The 18254-nt window shown below is 38.8% G+C and overlaps 4 protein-coding genes across 5 annotated transcripts; 3 read left to right on the top strand and 1 right to left on the bottom strand.

Annotated features, from left to right (window-relative positions):
* On the top strand, window positions 1-5262 carry LOC147287193 (heat shock 70 kDa protein 14-like). Its single transcript, XM_086240459.1, has 10 exons — window positions 1-222; window positions 904-2091; window positions 2223-2453; window positions 2563-2658; window positions 2758-2964; window positions 3429-3623; window positions 3710-3856; window positions 4009-4158; window positions 4239-4369; window positions 4597-5262. Exons 2-10 carry the CDS (start codon window positions 922-924, stop codon window positions 4832-4834), a joined length of 2565 nt encoding a protein of 854 aa, XP_086096585.1. The 5' UTR covers window positions 1-222; window positions 904-921; the 3' UTR covers window positions 4835-5262.
* A 607-nt stretch (window positions 5263-5869) lies between these two features.
* On the top strand, window positions 5870-9434 carry LOC147287192 (Pentatricopeptide repeat (PPR-like) superfamily protein). Its single transcript, XM_086241739.1, has 3 exons — window positions 5870-6284; window positions 6458-8302; window positions 8896-9434. Exons 1-3 carry the CDS (start codon window positions 6191-6193, stop codon window positions 8910-8912), a joined length of 1956 nt encoding a protein of 651 aa, XP_086097865.1. The 5' UTR covers window positions 5870-6190; the 3' UTR covers window positions 8913-9434.
* Window positions 9435-9825: 391 nt separating this feature from the next.
* Window positions 9826-11905, bottom strand: LOC147287191 (uncharacterized). The gene has a single exon (XM_086240626.1). It carries the CDS (start codon window positions 11127-11129, stop codon window positions 9939-9941), a length of 1191 nt encoding a protein of 396 aa, XP_086096752.1. The 5' UTR covers window positions 11130-11905; the 3' UTR covers window positions 9826-9938.
* A 1968-nt stretch (window positions 11906-13873) lies between these two features.
* LOC147287190 (FCS-Like Zinc finger 10) lies at window positions 13874-16584 on the top strand. Of its 2 annotated transcripts, XM_086241304.1 has the most exons (3): window positions 13874-14035; window positions 15013-16141; window positions 16224-16584. In XM_086241304.1, exons 2-3 carry the CDS (start codon window positions 15120-15122, stop codon window positions 16378-16380), a joined length of 1179 nt encoding a protein of 392 aa, XP_086097430.1. In that variant the 5' UTR covers window positions 13874-14035; window positions 15013-15119; the 3' UTR covers window positions 16381-16584. The 2 variants fall into 2 exon arrangements, with proteins under 2 accessions (XP_086097430.1, XP_086097431.1); XM_086241305.1 differs by lacking the exon at window positions 13874-14035 and having other exon boundaries at window positions 14847-16141.
* The last annotated feature ends 1670 nt before the right edge of the window (window positions 16585-18254 follow it).

The following is an 18254-nucleotide window of genomic DNA, read 5'->3' as shown; positions in this document are numbered from 1 at the left end:
CTATAAAATCCATCCCCAAAAAGAATTATAAAAAAGAGAAAATTCCACAGAAGCCCACCAAAGCCCTTAGGTCTGTTGTTAAGAAGTAGAACAACCCTCTCCTGCTCTCGCAACCCTCTCTCTCTGTTTCTTCGTAAAAGCGTTTCGAAGAGTTTTAGAGAGAGCTCCAGAAACTCCCAAACTCTTCGCGACCTCACAGTCTCTGTGCATCGCTCCCAACAGGTACGCTCCCCCAAACCCTAGCTCTTGCATCAGATCAGACTCAGATCTCTCTCTCACATAGCCTCTCTTAGATCTGTTAGATACTGGTTCAGGGTTTGAACATTTTACTGCAGGGTTTTGCCTACGTTGCTGTTTATGTGTTTGACTGTACAACTGCTTGCTCTTCTAGTTCGATTCAATTTTTCGGTTGAATTTTTGTATTTATGTGTTTTTTTGTTTTTGGAGCTAGTTGTTGGTCAATACGATTAGCTTAATTTGAGATGATGATAATAAGCAGATAATTGTTTTGTGATTGTGTTATACTTATGCTTGTGCATTTAATTATGTGGAGGATTTGTAGGTTCATTGTGTAATTAATGTGGGTTTGATTTTTCTATTGCGTTTGATTAACTTTTTTGTGTAGTTTGAATATTCTGAGGAGAGGTGTAAAGTCTGCTTTTTATTCTTTTGTTTTTGTTTTCTCTTCCTGCTATGTCGTTGGTTTCTGATATTGTAATCACTGCGACGATGGTGAAGAAATCTATTAAACTTGTTGCATTTTGTTTTTATATGATTCAATCACTTTGGTAGATTTCGGCTTGCTTTGAGTGAGGTGGTGTTATTATATAACAGTTAGCTTTAGTTTTTACTTGTTTGAAAATTCAGCTGTGTACTGAATGTGGGTTCTTGTTTGTTTTCCAGATTTATAACTTTGCAAGGATGAGCGTAGTGGGATTTGATTTTGGCAATGAGACCAGCATTGTGGCTGTGGCAAGGCAAAGAGGTATTGATGTCGTGCTCAATGATGAGTCCAAGCGTGAAACCCCGGCTGTTGTTTGTTTCGGTGACAAGCAGCGCTTCATTGGGACAGCAGGGGCTGCTTCATCTATGATGAACCCTAAGAACACAATATCTCAGATTAAACGTTTGATTGGCCGGAAATTCTCTGATCCTGTGTTGCAAAGGGATATCAAGTCATTGCCTTATGCTGTTGCTGAAGGGCCAGATGGGTATCCGTTGATTCATGCCCGTTATTTGGGAGAATCAAGGACATTCACACCTACCCAAGTTCTGGGAATGGTGTTCTCTGATTTGAAAGGTATAGCTGAGAAGAATCTTAATGCAGCTGTTGTAGATTGCTGTATTGGAATTCCGGTTTATTTCACTGATCTTCAAAGAAGAGCTGTATTGGATGCGGCCGTAATTGCTGGCTTGCACCCTCTTCGCTTGTTTCATGAAACTACAGCGACTGCTTTGGCTTATGGTATTTACAAGACAGATTTACCAGAAAATGACCAATTGAATGTTGCCTTTGTTGATATTGGACATGCTAGCATGCAAGTTTGCATTGCTGGCTATAAGAAGGGCCAGCTGAAAATTCTTGCTCATTCATTTGACCAGTCTCTGGGTGGTAGGGATTTTGATGAAGTACTATTCAACCACTTTGCAGCCAAATTTAAGGAAGAGTACAAGATTGATGTTCACCAGAATGCAAGGGCCTGCCTTCGGCTCAGGGCTGCTTGTGAGAAGTTGAAGAAGGTGCTGAGTGCAAATCCTGAGGCTCCTTTGAATATAGAGTGTTTAATGGATGAGAAAGATGTTAGGGGATTTATTAAGCGGGATGAATTTGAACAAATTAGTGTCCCTATTTTGGAACGTGTGAAGAGACCTTTGGAGAAGGCCCTTGCTGAAGCAGGTCTTACACTAGAGAATGTTCACACAGTTGAGGTTGTTGGTTCAGGCTCTCGTGTTCCTGCTATAATCAAGATATTGACAGAGTTCTTCAAAAAGGAGCCTAGGCGAACTATGAATGCAAGTGAGTGTGTTTCCAGGGGTTGTGCCTTGCAATGTGCAATGCTTAGTCCAACTTTCAAAGTCCGAGAGTTTCAGGTGAATTTTATTCCCTGTATAATTTGACTCTTACTTTGTTAAATCTTTGTTCTTGTTTCCATTAGTTGATTCTGTATATTGCCTACTTAATTAAGTGTTAAGCTGATGTACTCTTGCACTTTAATCTGAAGGTGAATGAGAGCTTCCCATTTTCGATTTCTTTGTCGTGGAAAGGTACTGGCCCAGATGCCCAGAATGGAGCAGCAGCTGATAATCACCAAAGTACTCTCGTTTTCCCTAAAGGAAATCCTTTTCCAAGTATCAAGGCTCTTACATTTTACAGATCAGGCACGTTTTCAGTTGATGTACAGTATGCCGATCTTAGTGATTTGCAGGCACCTGCAAAGATCAGTACATATACGGTGAGTGGTCAACTTGTAATATTAACTCTTATGCATGCTCTAATTTTGTCTTAAGGCTAGGTTATTGGTCAAGTTTTTATTGACATTTCACTACACTGTACATATGCAGATTGGTCCTTTCCAATCTACTAAGAGCGAGCGGGCAAAACTAAAGGTCAAAGCTCGCCTGAATCTGCATGGGATTGTGTCTGTGGAGTCGGCGACCGTAAGTTTGTTAAAGCATCTTGTGCTTCTTAGTTCTAACTGTCTGGTTGATTTTTTTATTTTTTTAATACTGCTTGGTTTTTCTTGGCATTTATTGTAGCTTTTGGAAGAGGAAGAAGTTGAGGTTCCTGTTACAAAAGAGCAACCAAAGGAGGCTACTAAGATGGAGACTGATGATGCCCCCTCATCTACCAATGAGACTGATGTGAACATGCAAGATGATAAGGGCACTGCTGATGCTTCAGGCGCTGAAAATGGTGTTCCTGAGTCAGGAGATAAGCCTGTGCAGATGGAAACAGATACCAAGGTCAGTAGTCTTCTCTTTTTTTCATATGTGGGTTTCCCGTTAGTTATTTGTTGTTTCACCTTGGTCTCAACTTGGGGGGAGGGGAATAACCTTGTATACAATGGGATTTAGGCAATAGAGTTTAGTTATTTGGGTTTGAGTGAACTATTATGTGGACTAAGGGGATGAATGACCTAATTTAATTAGGTCATGCATTATGTGCAATCTGCATTTAATGTTAATTACTGAGAATGCATTTGATTTCTGTGTCAAAGTAGGTTGTACTTGCACACAGTCTTTGTGTTCTTTCTGTCCATCTGCAATCTGTGTTTAATTTCACTGCTGAGGAGGCATTATTGTCTGTGTCAAATGTTATTGGATGATCCTAGAAAATAATGTTTTGGAATGATTAAATGTATTACTAGTTTATCTGGTTCTATTTCTGTAGTTGGCTACCCCTTGTTGACTTAGTTTTTGTGATGTAGGCTGATGCTCCGAAGAGAAAGGTAAAGAAAACAAACATTCCTGTGGTAGAGTTAGTTTATGGAGGAATGGCTGCAGATGATGTGCAGAAGGCAATAGAAAAGGAGTTCGACATGGCTTTACAAGATCGTGTTATGGAAGAAACAAAAGACAAGAAAAATGCTGTTGAAGCATATGTTTATGACATGAGAAACAAGGTATATTTTGTCTTATGTTCATGGCATATTTTGTTCTTATATTAAATTTCTCTTTTCTAACCCAAGTTTCTCTTTTGTGCCTCCAGCTCAGTGACAAGCTTCAGGAATTTGTCACAGACTCAGAGAGGGAAGCATTTATTGCTAAACTCCAGGAGGTGGAAGACTGGCTGTATGAAGATGGTGAAGATGAAACCAAGGGTGTTTACATTGCCAAGCTCGAGGAACTTAAGAAGGTGAGGATTCTGTTCTTCTAATGATTCCTGGTGCTCTTCTCTGTTTGGTCTATATCCCTTTGTTAAATAATGGGTAGCAATCTTAAAGAATATGATTTTACTGTTTTTCATTGTTTGAGCTACAAGTTTGATGTTGACCTATCACATTGCAGCAAGGTGACCCCATTGAAGAGCGATACAAGGAGCACATGGAGAGGGGAAGTGTGATTGATCAACTTGTTTACTGTATTAATAGCTACAGAGAAGCTGCAATGTCAACTGATCCAAAATTCGAGCACATTGATATTTCTGATAAACAGAAGGTAATGGACTTGGACTTGATGAGCTCTTCCCCCGATCCAATCTCTTCCTAACTCACAGTATTCCTCTTAATGTTGTATAGGTCTTAAATGAGTGTGTCGAAGCTGAGGCTTGGTTGAGAGAGAAAAAGCAGCAGCAGGATTCACTCCCAAAATTTGCTACCCCAGTACTCTTGTCTGCTGATGTGAGACGGAAGGCTGAAGCACTTGACAGGTACCTTATCTGCATTTAATGTTGGAAGAAATTTTGGGTGAACTGGTTTTCTTTGGTTAACCGACTAGTTTGAGAGATTATTTATACTAAGTGGTTGTCTGGCATCATCGCTTATTCGTAAAATCATGATTGGAACGTTGCTATTTAGTTTGATTGTTTACCGCTAGTCATTGCTATTTAGATTACTAACTCTTTAGTAATCTTTTCTAATGTATTTGTACGGACAGGTTTTGTAGACCTATAATGACGAAACCAAAACCAGCACCAGCCAAGCCAGCTACTCCTGAACCTCAACCAACCACCCCACCTCCTCAAGCAAGTGAGCAACCTCAGAGTGGGGATGCCAATGCCAATGCCCATGCCGGCGGCAATGAGAGTGCTGCTGAGGGCAGCAACGAGGCTCCACAAGCTTCTGCAGAACCAATGGAAACCGACAAGCCAGAGCCTCCCCAAAGTTCCGCGTAATTCTGTAGAGTAATTTGTCTTCTTTATGATTTTGGTGGCTGGATTTGATTCCTAAGCATAAGAAAAGAACATTTTTCCAGTTGAGCCTTTACACACAATTTGGACTGAGGGAAGAGGGAGAGGCCCGTGGTGTGTTTGATGATGATATACTTTTTTTAGGAGTCTGTAAAGCCGTTTCTGTGCTGTGGTCTGTCTGTCAGTCAGTCGGTTTAGTTATTATTACAGTCAGTTGGTCTCTAGAATCCAGATTTTTTTTAAGGGTTTCCGAGAGAAATGTACCCTTGGTCTTATTTTCCTCTGTGTTGGGAAAGAGATGAACATTTTCCTTTTGCAACTCTTCTTTATGTCAGTCTTTGCTTTCTTTTTCTTATGCCTTGAATCTTATCTCTCAAATTATTAATTTGGAAGGTTTCTCTATTTGTTTTCAATTTTACTTGCATTTTCTCATGGACGTTGAAGCTAAATATGTTGTTAGCATAGGACCATTTGCTATGCCAATGTGTTGATAGACCATTTTCTAAAGCATGGTACCAGAGGCTTTCGTTTCTTTCACCATTGCAGCATTGCTTGATAGGCCATGTTTTCCAGCGGGTAAATGATCGAGCACTTTATTCACCAATAACGAAGTGAGTGGAGTTCTGAAAATTGGAACTCAATGGGGGATGGAAGCCCAAATAAATAACCCAAAAATTGGAAATTCATGCGTGTCATAATCAGGAATCCCATAGAAGAAGTTCTTGAAATTGGACATGCCTCGTGGAAGAACTTCTTGCCCTGACAATGAGGTGGATCGATCATAGGACTAGGAACTTGTCTTTGACATGGAGTTGACATGACAACTGTTGTTTAAGCCGAAAAGATGTTCGGATCACAACTTAGGAGAAGATTAAAACTCAACACCACAGCTTGAATCAGATAAAAAAGGCGAGTGACGTGTTAAGCTAACAATCTGGTGAATTAGTTTGGGTTTATATCTTCACTTGTTAAGCTAGCAAGTTAGTGAAGGTACAAAACATGTTGCGAGAGAAACTATTTTGGGCCCAAAATTGAAACTCAATACAATTTGTCACTTGTATACGACAGTAGTTGACAGTGGCAACGACAGTAGTTGGCAGTGGCAACGACAGTAGTTGTTGCCTGGTGCTCTCTCTCTCTATCTCTCTCTCTCTCTCTTCCAAACTGAAACGACAACGTCGTGAACTGTACTCGGAAGCTAACAGACTCGAAACAGTGTTGGGTATGCTTCTCTCGCAGCATTTTGCATTTGAATCCCGCAACAGACAATTATCCATACGATTTCACCTGTTAAGTACGAGTAGAATTTGCAACCTGGAGGTGTAATTTCGGTCAAAACCCATGTGGCTGATGGCCAAATTGATTGCCAAGTCGTCTGCTTTAAACCGATCAATATCAACCTTGCCTCATCTCTGTGCGAGACTTAATCAAACAGGTAAGCTTCATTATCCCATGCCTCAATTCCAACATAAATATGTGCAGCAGTTGTTTCATATTCAATTTTTACAACTGGGTTTTGTATGAAGTCTTTTGTTTTCCTTGGTATAAGCATGGTTTTGAATAGAGTGGCATTTTTGTGAGTCTGATTGTTATGTTGTGGCTTAGCAGAAAATGAGATAGTTAAAATGTTTCGGTTGCCCGGTTTATCTGGCGAAAAGCAAGACTTTCCCATGAGTAGAAATATGTCAAGGAAGGACCCATCAGTTAGGACATTGGATGAGAGGTTCACAAGGATTTTGAAGATTTTCAAGTGGGGACCTGATGCAGAAAAGGCACTGGAAGTTCTGAAGCTGAGAGTGGATCATCGATTGGTTCTCGCCGTTCTCAAGATTGATGTTGAGGTCATTGTCAAGATTCAGTTTTTCAAGTGGGCTGGGAAGAGGAGGAATTTCGAACATGATTCGATCACGTACATGGCGTTGATCCGTTGCCTGGACGAGGCTGGTATGGTTGGTGAAATGTGGAAAACCATCCAAGAAATGGTTAGAAGTACATGCGTTATTGATCCGGCTGAATTATCTGAAATCATAAGAATTTTGGGCAGGGCTAAGATGGTTAATAAAGCACTATCTGTCTTCTACCAGGTCAAAGGGCACAAGTGCAAGCCAACGGCCAACAGTTACAACTCCATGATCATAATGCTCATGCAAGAAGGTCATCATGAAAAGGTCCATGAACTCTATAATGAGATGTCTAATGAGAGTAATTGTTTCCCAGACACAGTGACATACAGTGCACTAATATCAGCATTTGGGAAATTGGGTCGTGATGATTCTGCCATTAGGTTGTTTGATGAGATGAAGGAGAATGGTTTACATCCAACTGCAAAGATTTATACTACCCTGTTGGCAATTTTTTTCAAGTTGGGAGAGGTTGAGAAAGCTTTAAGTGTAGTCCAGGAGATGAAAGAGAAAGGGTGTCCGCCTACTGTTTATACTTACACTGAATTGATAAAGGGGCTTGGGAAAGCTGGGAGGGTTGACGATGCTTATGCTATATACAAAAACCTTCTGAAGGAGGGTTGTGAGCCTGATGTTGTGCTCATGAACAATTTGATAAACATTTTGGGAAAGGAAGGTCGTATAGAACATGCTATTAAGCTTTTCAATGAGATGGAGTCTTTACATTGCATACCTAATGTTGTTACATATAACACTATAATTAAATCTTTATTTGATTCCAAAGCTCCAACTTCTGAGGCTGCTTCATGGTTTGAGACGATGAAAGCGAATGGTGTTGCTCCCAGCTCGTTTACCTATTCAATTCTTATTGATGGTTTTTGCAAAACCAATAGAGTTGAGAAAGCTTTGTTGCTTCTTGAGGAGATGGATGAAAAGGGTTTCCCCCCTTGTCCAGCTGCCTATTGCAGCCTGATCAACAGTCTTGGAAAAGCAAAGAGGTACGAAGCTGCAAATGAGTTATTTCAAGAATTGAAAGAAAACTGTGGACGTTCTAGTGCTAGGGTATATGCTGTGATGATTAAACATTTCGGAAAATGTGGGCGTCTTGATGAAGCTGTGGATCTTTTTAACGAGATGAAGAAACTCGGATGCAATCCAGATGTATATGCTTATAATGCGCTCATGTCAGGCATGGTGAGGGCTGGTATGATAGATGAAGCACATTCCTTGCATAAAATGATGGAAGAAAATGGTTGTGTTCCAGACATAAACTCGCATAATATTCTGTTGAATGGCTTGGCTAGGAATGGTGGCCCAAAGCGGGCTTTGGAAATGTTTTCAAAGATGAAGCATTCTAAGATTGAACCAGATGTAGTTTCTTATAACACTATTCTTGGTTGTCTCAGTCGAGCTGGTATGCTTGAAGAGGCTGCAAGGCTAATGAAGGAGATGAATTCAAAAGGTTTTGAATATGATGTCATCACTTACTCATCAATACTTGAGGCAGTTGGCAAGGTTGATGATGTTCATAAGACTTCCTCAAAGGGATCTGGTATGATATAGTTTCTCTTCTTGTACTTGTTTGTGAATTTTATAATTTAATGTTGAGGCTCTTTTACACTACATATCCATTCCACGGTTTTAATGATTGTTTCGTATTTAACACGGTTGAAGAATTTTCTTATAAGAAAGAAACACAAATCAAATAATGCTATATCTATTGATATATACTTATGGGGGGTAGTCCTGTATCACTGTCTAGTTTCCTTTGGTGTTGATGGCTCTTTAGTGTCCGCACAGGCACATACTCCAGTAGAACTGTAAAGTGATGTGAACATGCGATTGTATCCTAGAATAGCAATTTATTGCCATATAAAGTGATTACTGATTATTAATCAATAGGACTAAATGTATTCTTGTTTATTTGTAATTAATAAGCTCCTCTGTTTCACAAAGACCATATCCATAATTGTTAGTTATGATAGACCATCTGGACTAATATTTGTATGACAATGGTTTTCTTAATTGAATTTGAGCTTTATGATTGATATGCATTATTTCATAGTAATCAAATATTTAGTCTTGCTGGCATAGACCTGCTGCTATATGCTTAACTGTCTCATGAAGTGACTGATTCTTCTGCAGGTTATACACCCTCTTAAGGGACAAAATTTCAAGTATTGTCATGTTTGGGATTTGACCCAAAAAAAAGTACCAGGAAAGCACTGGTCATTACGAAGACAAAGTGTTGAGGAATGGAGAATTTCATATTAAATGGAAACTGGGAAAAGTGAAGGGCTACCAGTCTACCACTCCCTGAGAAGTGATAATAGAAAATCCCATTCGAATGTCACCTTTGTACATATGATTTGAATGAGGGTTGCTCTTCGACTACATAATCTGCACTGCCTCATGTAACTTGTTCAAGAGACACAAATTTAGTGCTGAAATGCAGTAGCTTCTAATCTAGTAATATGAAAGGGATTCACCACTGCAAGGCATAATTGATTATGTTACGTTGTAATGTATCCAATTGGAATTTTGATGACTCATAACTTAAACCATGTATGTCCGCCCCCTGATGAATCTCAATTGTTCATTCACCACTCATTTTTTATAATGCACTAGCTTTCAATGCACCCCATGGGTACGCTATGGGTGCACCACCCCAATCTACAGCTGATGGCAGTGCCGCTGCCATCAATGGTAGACTGGTAGTAGTCTTATATCTTCTTTTAAAATCTTCATGTCATTTTAAGTAATGTTATAGGAGGATAAAGTTGTAATTATATTTTTAAATAAAGGATGGAATGAATAGATTGATAGTGACAATAGCGTCACTCTAATTGTAAATTACTTTTAGAGGTGCCAAAATACAGTCAGGAATGAACCTGCTCAAAAACTTAAAACATCTTTTTCCAGCTCAAAATGCTGGATAGGGCAATCAATGTAGAAATACATGACTAGCAAACGAGTAGATAAATATAATACAAGCAACATGCAACAGAGATGAAAGAGTGTTAATGGCATTTTGAGTAGTAATTCGAATTTTCTTATTTCTTATACCATATCTGATACAACATCAACTTATTTCCTCACAATAAATAAAAAGGGTAAAAAGCCCCTAATTGTTACAACAACAGCTAGCAGTTAACAGAACTAATTAAAATTACATATAGATGCTAATATCACCCACTAGCATTTTCAGCAGAGACATCATTCTCCTCGTCATCACCCTGCTGCATCTTCGCAATCTCGGCCTGCGCTCTCTCCATAATCTGCCTTTTCTGCATTTCCAAGTCCCTATGGAAATCCATCCTCATCTTCTCTAGTTCTACCATCTGCTGCCTTTTACTATTTTCAATCTTCTCATATATCTCACTGAATTTCTGAATAGAGTCAGCAAGCAATCTAAAGGAAGACCGCTCATCATTGTCCCTTCCAAACCTTCTCTTCTTGGGTGGCAGCCCATCTGAATCATCCTCCACTCCCTCAGCAGATTCTGAATTCCCTGGACTATCCCTCATCTCATCCAACCCATTTGCACGATTCAAATACACTCTAGGGTTCATGAAAACATACTCTCCTGAGTCCAAACCACAAGAGAGGCCAGCTTGCTGTTGTGGCGAAGACATTAACATATCCATCTTTTTGAAATAAACCCACTTGCTAGTGGCACCACCAGTCTCTGCGAACTTGGCCTTCTCCTTTTTGTACTTCTTCTTCAAGGTATCCAAACGATTACGACACTGTGTGTCTGTCCTTTCAATCTTTGACACCTCTGACACCTTCTCCGCAACTGCTTGCCACTCCTCAGAGCGAAGACTCTTTTTCCCACGTTGAAGAAACCGGTCACCCCAAGCATCTAGTAAAACAAGTGTCTCATGTTCAGTCCAATCTGTAAGTGAATTCCGGCCACCAAATGATTGTCTTGGGGCAGAGGGTGCTGCAGCTGATGGAGCTGGTACACGAGGAGCAAATTCATAACTCGAAATCAAACTCTTCAACTTCCGCTTCTTGGGGTGCCTTTGCAAATCAACATCATCAACCCTCCTATTATAATTTTTGCTCTTATTATCATCTTCTTCATCCTCATCCTCTTCATCCTCATCATCCTCTTCATCGTTGTCATCACCAACATCTTTGTGAACAGAAGGATAACCATTTTGACCATTGTTGTCTTGTTCTTCCTCACCCAACTCTTCATCCTCCTCATCCTCATCCTCCTCCTCATCATCAATATAGTGACTACCAACTGGCCTAGAATATGGACCACTTCGAACAGGAAGCTTTTGGCGTTGTGAAGAACCATAACCCTGCTGGTGATTCGCACCATACAAGTTTGGAGGATACCTTGCGTCATCTTCGGTGTCATCCATTTCAGCACGAACTCAAGATTAACAAGAAACCCACAACAGAAAGATACACCTGTAAGATTACTAGTTCCAAACCACTAGTTTCTCTATTTCTATAGGATCAAACTCCAAAAACATCCAATACCCATTACTCCTTTTCACCCTAGTTTCTTACTCCAATCAGCAACTTCTCCTTCATAACTAAAAACCCAAATTAGCCGAGCCCATGAATCTTTGTTATCATCATCATCATCATCTACAACTTATATAAAAAAAAAAAAAAAACTAAAACTAGTTCAAAATCAGCATTTTGTTTTAATCAAATTACCTAAACAGCAAAACCCCCACGAATATCTTTCTAAAAAGAACCCATATTTCAATCAAAATCATGGTAAGAGAAATCAATACCCTTAAGTCAATGAACTGATAAGCAAACCCCCTTAGCTTTTTAGTTAAAAGTTACCAAATTTATCTTTCTAAACTCATGAAAAGTATCACGAACAAGAAACCCATGATTCATATTCCGAAAATTCCTAAGCTCAAATCTAATTCCTAGAGTTCAATTAAAAAATGAAAAAAATGAAGCCCCCAATTCTTACCTCAAAGGACAAGTTTTTACAGACTTGAAAGAAAGATCGAAAGGTTTCTCAAAATTTTCTTCGATCGTGAGCCAAATTGAAGCTTCTGAAAGAGCTTTAACTAGAAATTCCTTAGAATTGGAATCAATTACTCGTCTCTTTCCAGGAAAAACTGATGTGGGAAGGAAAAAGACAAGAAGGCAGAGAGTAAACGATTGGGGATAAAAGAGGGTCACTTCTACCATGCGCCTGGTGCGTAATTGTTTTTCTCTCTGCGGAATTTGGGCTTGGACTTAACGGTAAGCTTTACTGTTTTATGTGGGCTTGGGCTTAGATTTGGGCTTGTTAGGTTGGGTTTGCTCTTTTATTTGGAAGGTAACTCTTGCCCTTGCTCTTAAAGAGATTATTCAAAGAGTGGCTAGGCAAACCACCCTTTTGTGCTGAGTTGACCACTCTAATAAATTTTTTTCAATTTTTTTTCTATTTTACCCTTTATTGCAAAAACATGATAAAATCACCCAGATCCATTCGGTGGTCATCTACCGAAATATCCACCAATGTTCGGCAGATAAGTGTCGAATAAATGCAAATATTTCGGCAGATAACTGTCGAATGCCTTTTTCATTTCCATTCGGTAGTTATCCACCGAATAATCCACCAATGTTCAGCAGATAACTGTCGAATAACCATAAATATTTCGGTAGATAACTGTCGAATGACCCAACGAACAAAATTGAAATTTTTTTGTTTTAAGGGTAAAGTTGGAAATTTGAAATAGGGTGGTCAACTTAGCAATTTAGGGTGGTCTGAATAGCATTGGCCTTATTCAAATTTCATTACTTGGAGCTTCTATTAAGAGAAATTTTATCAATGGACACAAAGCTTAACGAAATTAATGATTAGTTTACTTATTTGCATTCGACCAAAAAAAAAAAGTTTACTTATTTGCAATATGATTAATTGATTATAGAAGAAAAATGCTCAAATTAAGAAACAATAAAAATATGAAAGGTCAATCAACTTTGTCTTCATCTTCAAAATATGAGCGTGCATAACCCATATCTCAAAAATGGTGGTGCCGCCCTAATTTAATTAGGAGGCACCACCTCTTGAGATGGGGATGACTTACACTACCAAAAGCTAGTTTCCTACTTTTTTTTTTTTTTTTTTTTATAGTTTTAGAAAAGTGACAAAATAAAATGAAAGGGTGTTTAATAAATACGATGGGCATGTTGAGCACAAGTTTTATTTTTTACATGTGAACTTGAATGTGAAAAATAGCTTTTGAGAGTCTATTTGAAAGAAAGGATTTAGAGGAATGAAGTTGGATTTTGATAATAAGCTAACTCTCTTTTTTAATCAGTGGGGAGGGGATCAAACTTCTGGGGGAAATTCAATGACCCTTTCTTATTGGGTTACAACTATGATAATAAGCTAACATACCATACAAGGTTGGTAATGATCTAAAGTTTAGGATTTAGGTCCTTATGTAATTTGATTTTAAAACAAATACCAAGCTAGAGGTGTTTGGTCTTATACTAATTCATTCATTCGGTTTAGTACATAAAAAAAACTTTTATACTAGTGGTATAAATAAAGGATCTGGATTTTCTGTTTGTTTTTTCTTTGTATATTTTTGTTTGATGTTTAATTATAGTTGTATATTTATCATTCAAGATAGCAAAGGATAATATGAATTTGTAGTGTGAATAAAATTACATAAATCTTTAAATTTGTATTAAACGGTTAAGATTAAAATAAGTTAAACAAGATAACTAGATAAGTAGATAATCTAAATAAATAAAAATGGGTTATATTTAGCACTAAATTCAATTTTTTTTTAATAAGAATTTAAAAGTAAAACAGATATATCCTTTAATTTACGAATGTTTATCTTCCTGTGTTTTAACTTTTAAGTCAATACAAATTGTCAAATTCTAATCTCCAAGTACAACGTATTTTGAGTCTTTTGACAAATCCTAGAATCATTGAATTTGTTCCTCTATTCTTACAGACTGAAAGGGTAACCGCCAGAGATGTTAGTGTAAATATTTACACAAAAAATATGCCGCCATCGCTATACTCCAAACTCAGAGAATATACGTAGTTTTATACCAAGCTGCCTACAATACGTAAGCTTTGGTCACTCACTCGCTCGTATGTATATGTGCGTGTCAGCGTGTGAGAGAGAGAAAGAGAAGCATATCAGAAACCTCAGTGAAGAAGCGCCTCTGTTTCTCTGGGTTTCAATGCATGCAATAAAGAAAAAGGATATGAATTGTAAAGAAGAAGGCAAGTTATAGACTTTGGTCTCTCAACCTCATCAGTGAAGTTTCCGGAGAAGAAAACTAGGTGGGTTTTCCGTGTTTTTGTCTTTTTCCTATTTTCTATGGACTATAGGTCTGTATTTTGTTCTCACTGATCCATTTGATGCTTTAGGTTTTTTTTTAGACTTCAAAATTGGGTCTTGATATTTACTGTTGTGCAAAAGATTCATATTTTGGTTTGAATGTTTCAGATGTTTACTGTTGTGCAAAAGATTCATATTTTAATCATATTGGGTACCCTTTGATGCTTTTGAAGGATTGATTAATCGGTTACTCTATTTGAGCCTGCATTTGCTACATTTATTGGGTACCCTTGAATTCTTTTATCATTCCCTGCCAGTTTAAAAACAAATTTATGGATTTTTTTGGGAAAATCGAAGGGTTATCTGTTAACTTAATTAAGATATGTTAGTCATATCTCATTTTATTATTATACTATTATTGTGAATGGACATTGAAGATACTTTGCTGAAATGGGTTCTTTATTGCTGCACTTATTTTGGTCTCTAAGCTCCTTGAGTAGTTGAGTGTGTCCTTTGAGGCTTTGAACTGTATCCTCTAGGTTGTACTGGGATTTTTGGATTAGTTATTATCTGGAAAAGTTTTAATTTTAATCATCAATCCATGCTTTTACATATATTTATGTGTCACCAAAATTTCTTATTTGGATCTGCCATATATGAATGATTTTTTCTGCCTTCTATATTGGTGTATTGATGCATGCGCATGGTGTAACCTTCTTCTTTCTGACTAATACCAGTTGGTTTTATTTAATTCTACTCCTAAATTCTTTTTCTGATTATTATCTGCTCATTGCTTCTTTTCTTTTAGTCATCAGTACATACAAGTACCATTTCCACCTCCTATTATTCATATTGTGCACTCAAGCTTAATCATTTGTATAGCTAAGTGAATGGTCAATGTTGCTTACACCCTGCATCTTCACTCATTGTTTTCAGTATTGGTATTTACAGTCTTGTACTATTTGTAATTTTGTATTAGGTTTTATATTGGTGAAGCAAGGAATTGCTGGTTCCTCCCAAGAGGAGTGAAGTTTTTAGATCATTAAAGGGGAAGATAAACATGTCGATGTCGCATGTGGAAGCTTTATGCCTGATGATCTAATGGCTGATTCTGGTATGTTAATCCTGAAACATACAAGCAGCTCACTTTTCAGTATTCCTGGGTTCTTTTTAGGATTTAGTAACAAAGGTTCATCAGATTCTAACTCAGTTAGCAGCCCTACATTTCCTCTGGATTTCCGAGTCTTTTCAAATCTTAGCAACGCCTTTAGTCCTAGGTCTGCTAGATCATCATCCCAAAAAGGAAATAGGAAGAAATGGGATTGTAGTAAAGAAGGCCTCGGCATTGTCAATTCACTTGTTGATGAAACCAAAGCAACTACTGAAGTTCTTGGTTCATCGAAGAGGAAGAATATAATTTTTGGACCACAGGTGAGAACTAACACCCCTAATTTGTCAAAGCATTATTATGATTCAGATGATTATTTCATCAAATCCAAATCTTTACGTAGAAACTACACAATTGGGCCACTTTCTGGAACCACAACTCTCAATCCCCAAGCAGATAGAGTGAATGCTTTCTTTGGGAGTGTGGGACTTCCTTTAGAATCTGAACCATCTGAAAAAATTGCATCATGCTTGCTGGATTCCACCAGGGGTTCCTCACAAATTGGCTCTATGCATGATCCAAACTTCAGGTTCAAAAGCCTTCCTTCAGAAAATAAAACTTTAATGAGTTCATCTTCAGTATTAGGCAGAGGTTTGCAAGTAGAAAATTCATTGGATGTTAAACCAAGTTCACTTCCAGTACCCATCGGCTCTACCCATGAATGCATACCCTCTATCTCTGCAAGAGAGATAGAACTTTCTGAGGATTATACCTGTATAATTTCTCATGGTCCAAACCGTAAGACAACTCATATTTTTGGTGACTGTATATTGGAATGTCACACAAATGTAAACAATTTTGATAAAGAAAAATTGGGGATAGAATCACCTCGAGCGGCTAAGTACCAGGAGGGATTGACAAATGATCATGCAGGTGAAGTTTTGAGATGCTGTTACACCTGCAAGAGGAACTTGGAAGGAGAAGAAATTTACATGTGCAGGTTTGTTTCAAACATCTATTTGCCATTTTTACTCCACTCCACATTTATATTTGAGGCTGAGGTTTTCTCTTATTTGTTGCAGAGGTGAGAAAGCATTTTGTAGTGTTGATTGTCATTCAGAGAAGATTTTTGCTGAAGAGGAAACAGTAAATACTTGTGATTGTTCTGCAGGAAGCTCTCCTGAAAGCTACCATGAAGATATCTTCTTATTGGGTATGCATTGTCAGGACATAGAATAGTCATAGGTCTTGTTGTCTATAATTTTGCTTGGATGGGTCTCAAGTGGCTTTCCTGAAAGCCCTGGTCATCTTTTTTCGTCTCGCTATCGTTTCCTAATTCTTTTGTGGGCCAGTGCTCATGTAGAAAACCCTTTGGACCTGGTGAACTCATTGGTGATTGTCCATGCGATATTTAAATAACACCTGACCTTTTATTTCTGATTATTTCTTGAGGTATGATGTTTTCTCTTTTGATATATGATAATTTAAATCATGGAATGTTCACATATTATGATACTCCAGTTTGTGTTTGGGTTGTGCAATTGTGTGTTTAGTCTCACATTGATTGTGTATTAGATTGATCAGGGATATACAAGCGATTGCAAAGTCATTTTGGGGAATCACCAACTTCGTCCCTATAATTTAATGGCTTATTCGCGCTAATGCCCCCTGAAAGTAACTTCGATTTTCAATTTGCCCCCTGAAACTTCATTCCTCCCACTTTGCCCCCCGAACTTTACAAAATACTATATTCCGTCATGTCCGTCTATGGATCCGTCAAAGCAGCTGACGTGGCGCTTACGTGGAAGGGCATTTTGGTCTTTTATCTCACAAAAATTAAAACTTATTTTTTTATTTTCAGATCCCCCATTGGCAAAAAAAAAAAAAATTCAAATCCCCCACCTAAACCCAGTCGCCAGTCCCACCACCGGCGAGTCCTCTTTCCGGCGCAACACCCAACCCAGCCATCGGCCAGCCTCTCATCCCTCTCTCTGTCTTTCTCTCTCCTTCTTCTTCCCTCTCTCTTTCTTTCTCTCTCGTTTTTGCCCCAGATCGAAGTCGACCGGAGGCCTTGGTGACTTTAATTCTCCGTCATGGAGCATTGTTGGAGCAAGGGGACACCACGGCTGGACTCGTTGTGGCCTGGGGAAAAAAACCCATAGGGTCACCGGTCCCAATTTCGCCGAAAAAGCGAGTAAACGCCGGCAAGGCTTGGATCGGATTCGGGGCAGTATTTCGAGTTTGGGGGTTTATGGGTTGAACTGAAACTAGGGGAAGGAAGAGGAGGGAACGGTGAGCTCGATGGGCCAAAGCTCGTCGCTAGCCATGGCCGGTCGCACCCTGACGCGCTGGAGAGAGGGGTGGCGAAGGTGTGAGGCCAAGAGAGATAGAGATGCGAGAGAGAATTCAAGGAGAGAGAGAGAGAAAGATTCAAAGGGGTCCCACTTAATCTTGATGTGGAGCTGATTTGGCATCTTGTCAGTCTGATTCAGCTTTGCGTCAGGTAAAAGACCAAAATGCCTTTCCACGTAAGCGCCACGTCAGCTGCTTTGACGGATCCATAGACGGACATGACGGAATATAGTATTTTGTAAAGTTCGGAGGGCAAAATGGGAGGAATGAAGTTTCAGGGGGCAAATTGAAAATCGAAGTTACTTTCAGGGGGCATTGGCGCGAATAAGCCTAATTTAATTTGCAAAATCTATGCTGTGGTGTGGTGAGAAGATACTGTGCATTAGTTACATCTTGGCCAACCCCATCCCTTTGTGTTACATATCCTTGCTCTCAGTACTCTATCAGGTTCAAGTTGGCACAAGTCCTTGCCATTCTGTAGTTGTCAAATGAACAAATTCACACCTTCAACCGGTTAGTGTGAAGTTGTGGAATACATCAAGAGCCATGTTTGCATCCACATTTTTGAATGACATAAATCTGGTTGGCACGCAGATGTTCTCCACATTCAACCCCAGTCTAGCATAAGCCTATGGCCAAGCTCATGGGGTTTGTCTTGTATGGTTTCGTCCGATGCATTGTACCATTGACCTATCTTAATTCTAACTCATTTTCTCACCTTATCTCAATGCTTGGACTGCCATAATCATAAGTTTTTATCT

This window comes from Dryas octopetala, chromosome 4 (genome assembly GCF_963921425.1).
Source record: "Dryas octopetala chromosome 4, drDryOcto1.1, whole genome shotgun sequence".
Classification (NCBI taxonomy): domain Eukaryota; kingdom Viridiplantae; phylum Streptophyta; class Magnoliopsida; order Rosales; family Rosaceae; genus Dryas; species Dryas octopetala.
Note: the sequence above shows the minus strand (reverse complement) of the source record. Positions and strands in the feature narration are given on the sequence as shown.

Bases quoted from the DNA above. Each gene is read 5' to 3' on its own strand.
- LOC147287193 (XM_086240459.1), top strand. From the start codon at position 922: ATGAGCGTAGTGGGATTTGATTTTGGCAATGAGACCAGCATTGTGGCT. The intron at 2,092-2,222 runs GTGAATTTTATT...TTTAATCTGAAG, and splicing joins TCAAAGTCCGAGAGTTTCAG to GTGAATGAGAGCTTCCCATT. The intron at 4,370-4,596 runs GTACCTTATCTG...TTGTACGGACAG, and splicing joins AAGGCTGAAGCACTTGACAG to GTTTTGTAGACCTATAATGA.
- LOC147287192 (XM_086241739.1), top strand. From the start codon at position 6,191: ATGTGGCTGATGGCCAAATTGATTGCCAAGTCGTCTGCTTTAAACCGA. The intron at 6,285-6,457 runs GTAAGCTTCATT...GTGGCTTAGCAG, and splicing joins TGCGAGACTTAATCAAACAG to AAAATGAGATAGTTAAAATG.
- LOC147287191 (XM_086240626.1), bottom strand. From the start codon at position 11,129: ATGGATGACACCGAAGATGACGCAAGGTATCCTCCAAACTTGTATGGT.
- LOC147287190 (XM_086241304.1), top strand. From the start codon at position 15,120: ATGCCTGATGATCTAATGGCTGATTCTGGTATGTTAATCCTGAAACAT. The intron at 16,142-16,223 runs GTTTGTTTCAAA...TATTTGTTGCAG, and splicing joins GAAGAAATTTACATGTGCAG to AGGTGAGAAAGCATTTTGTA.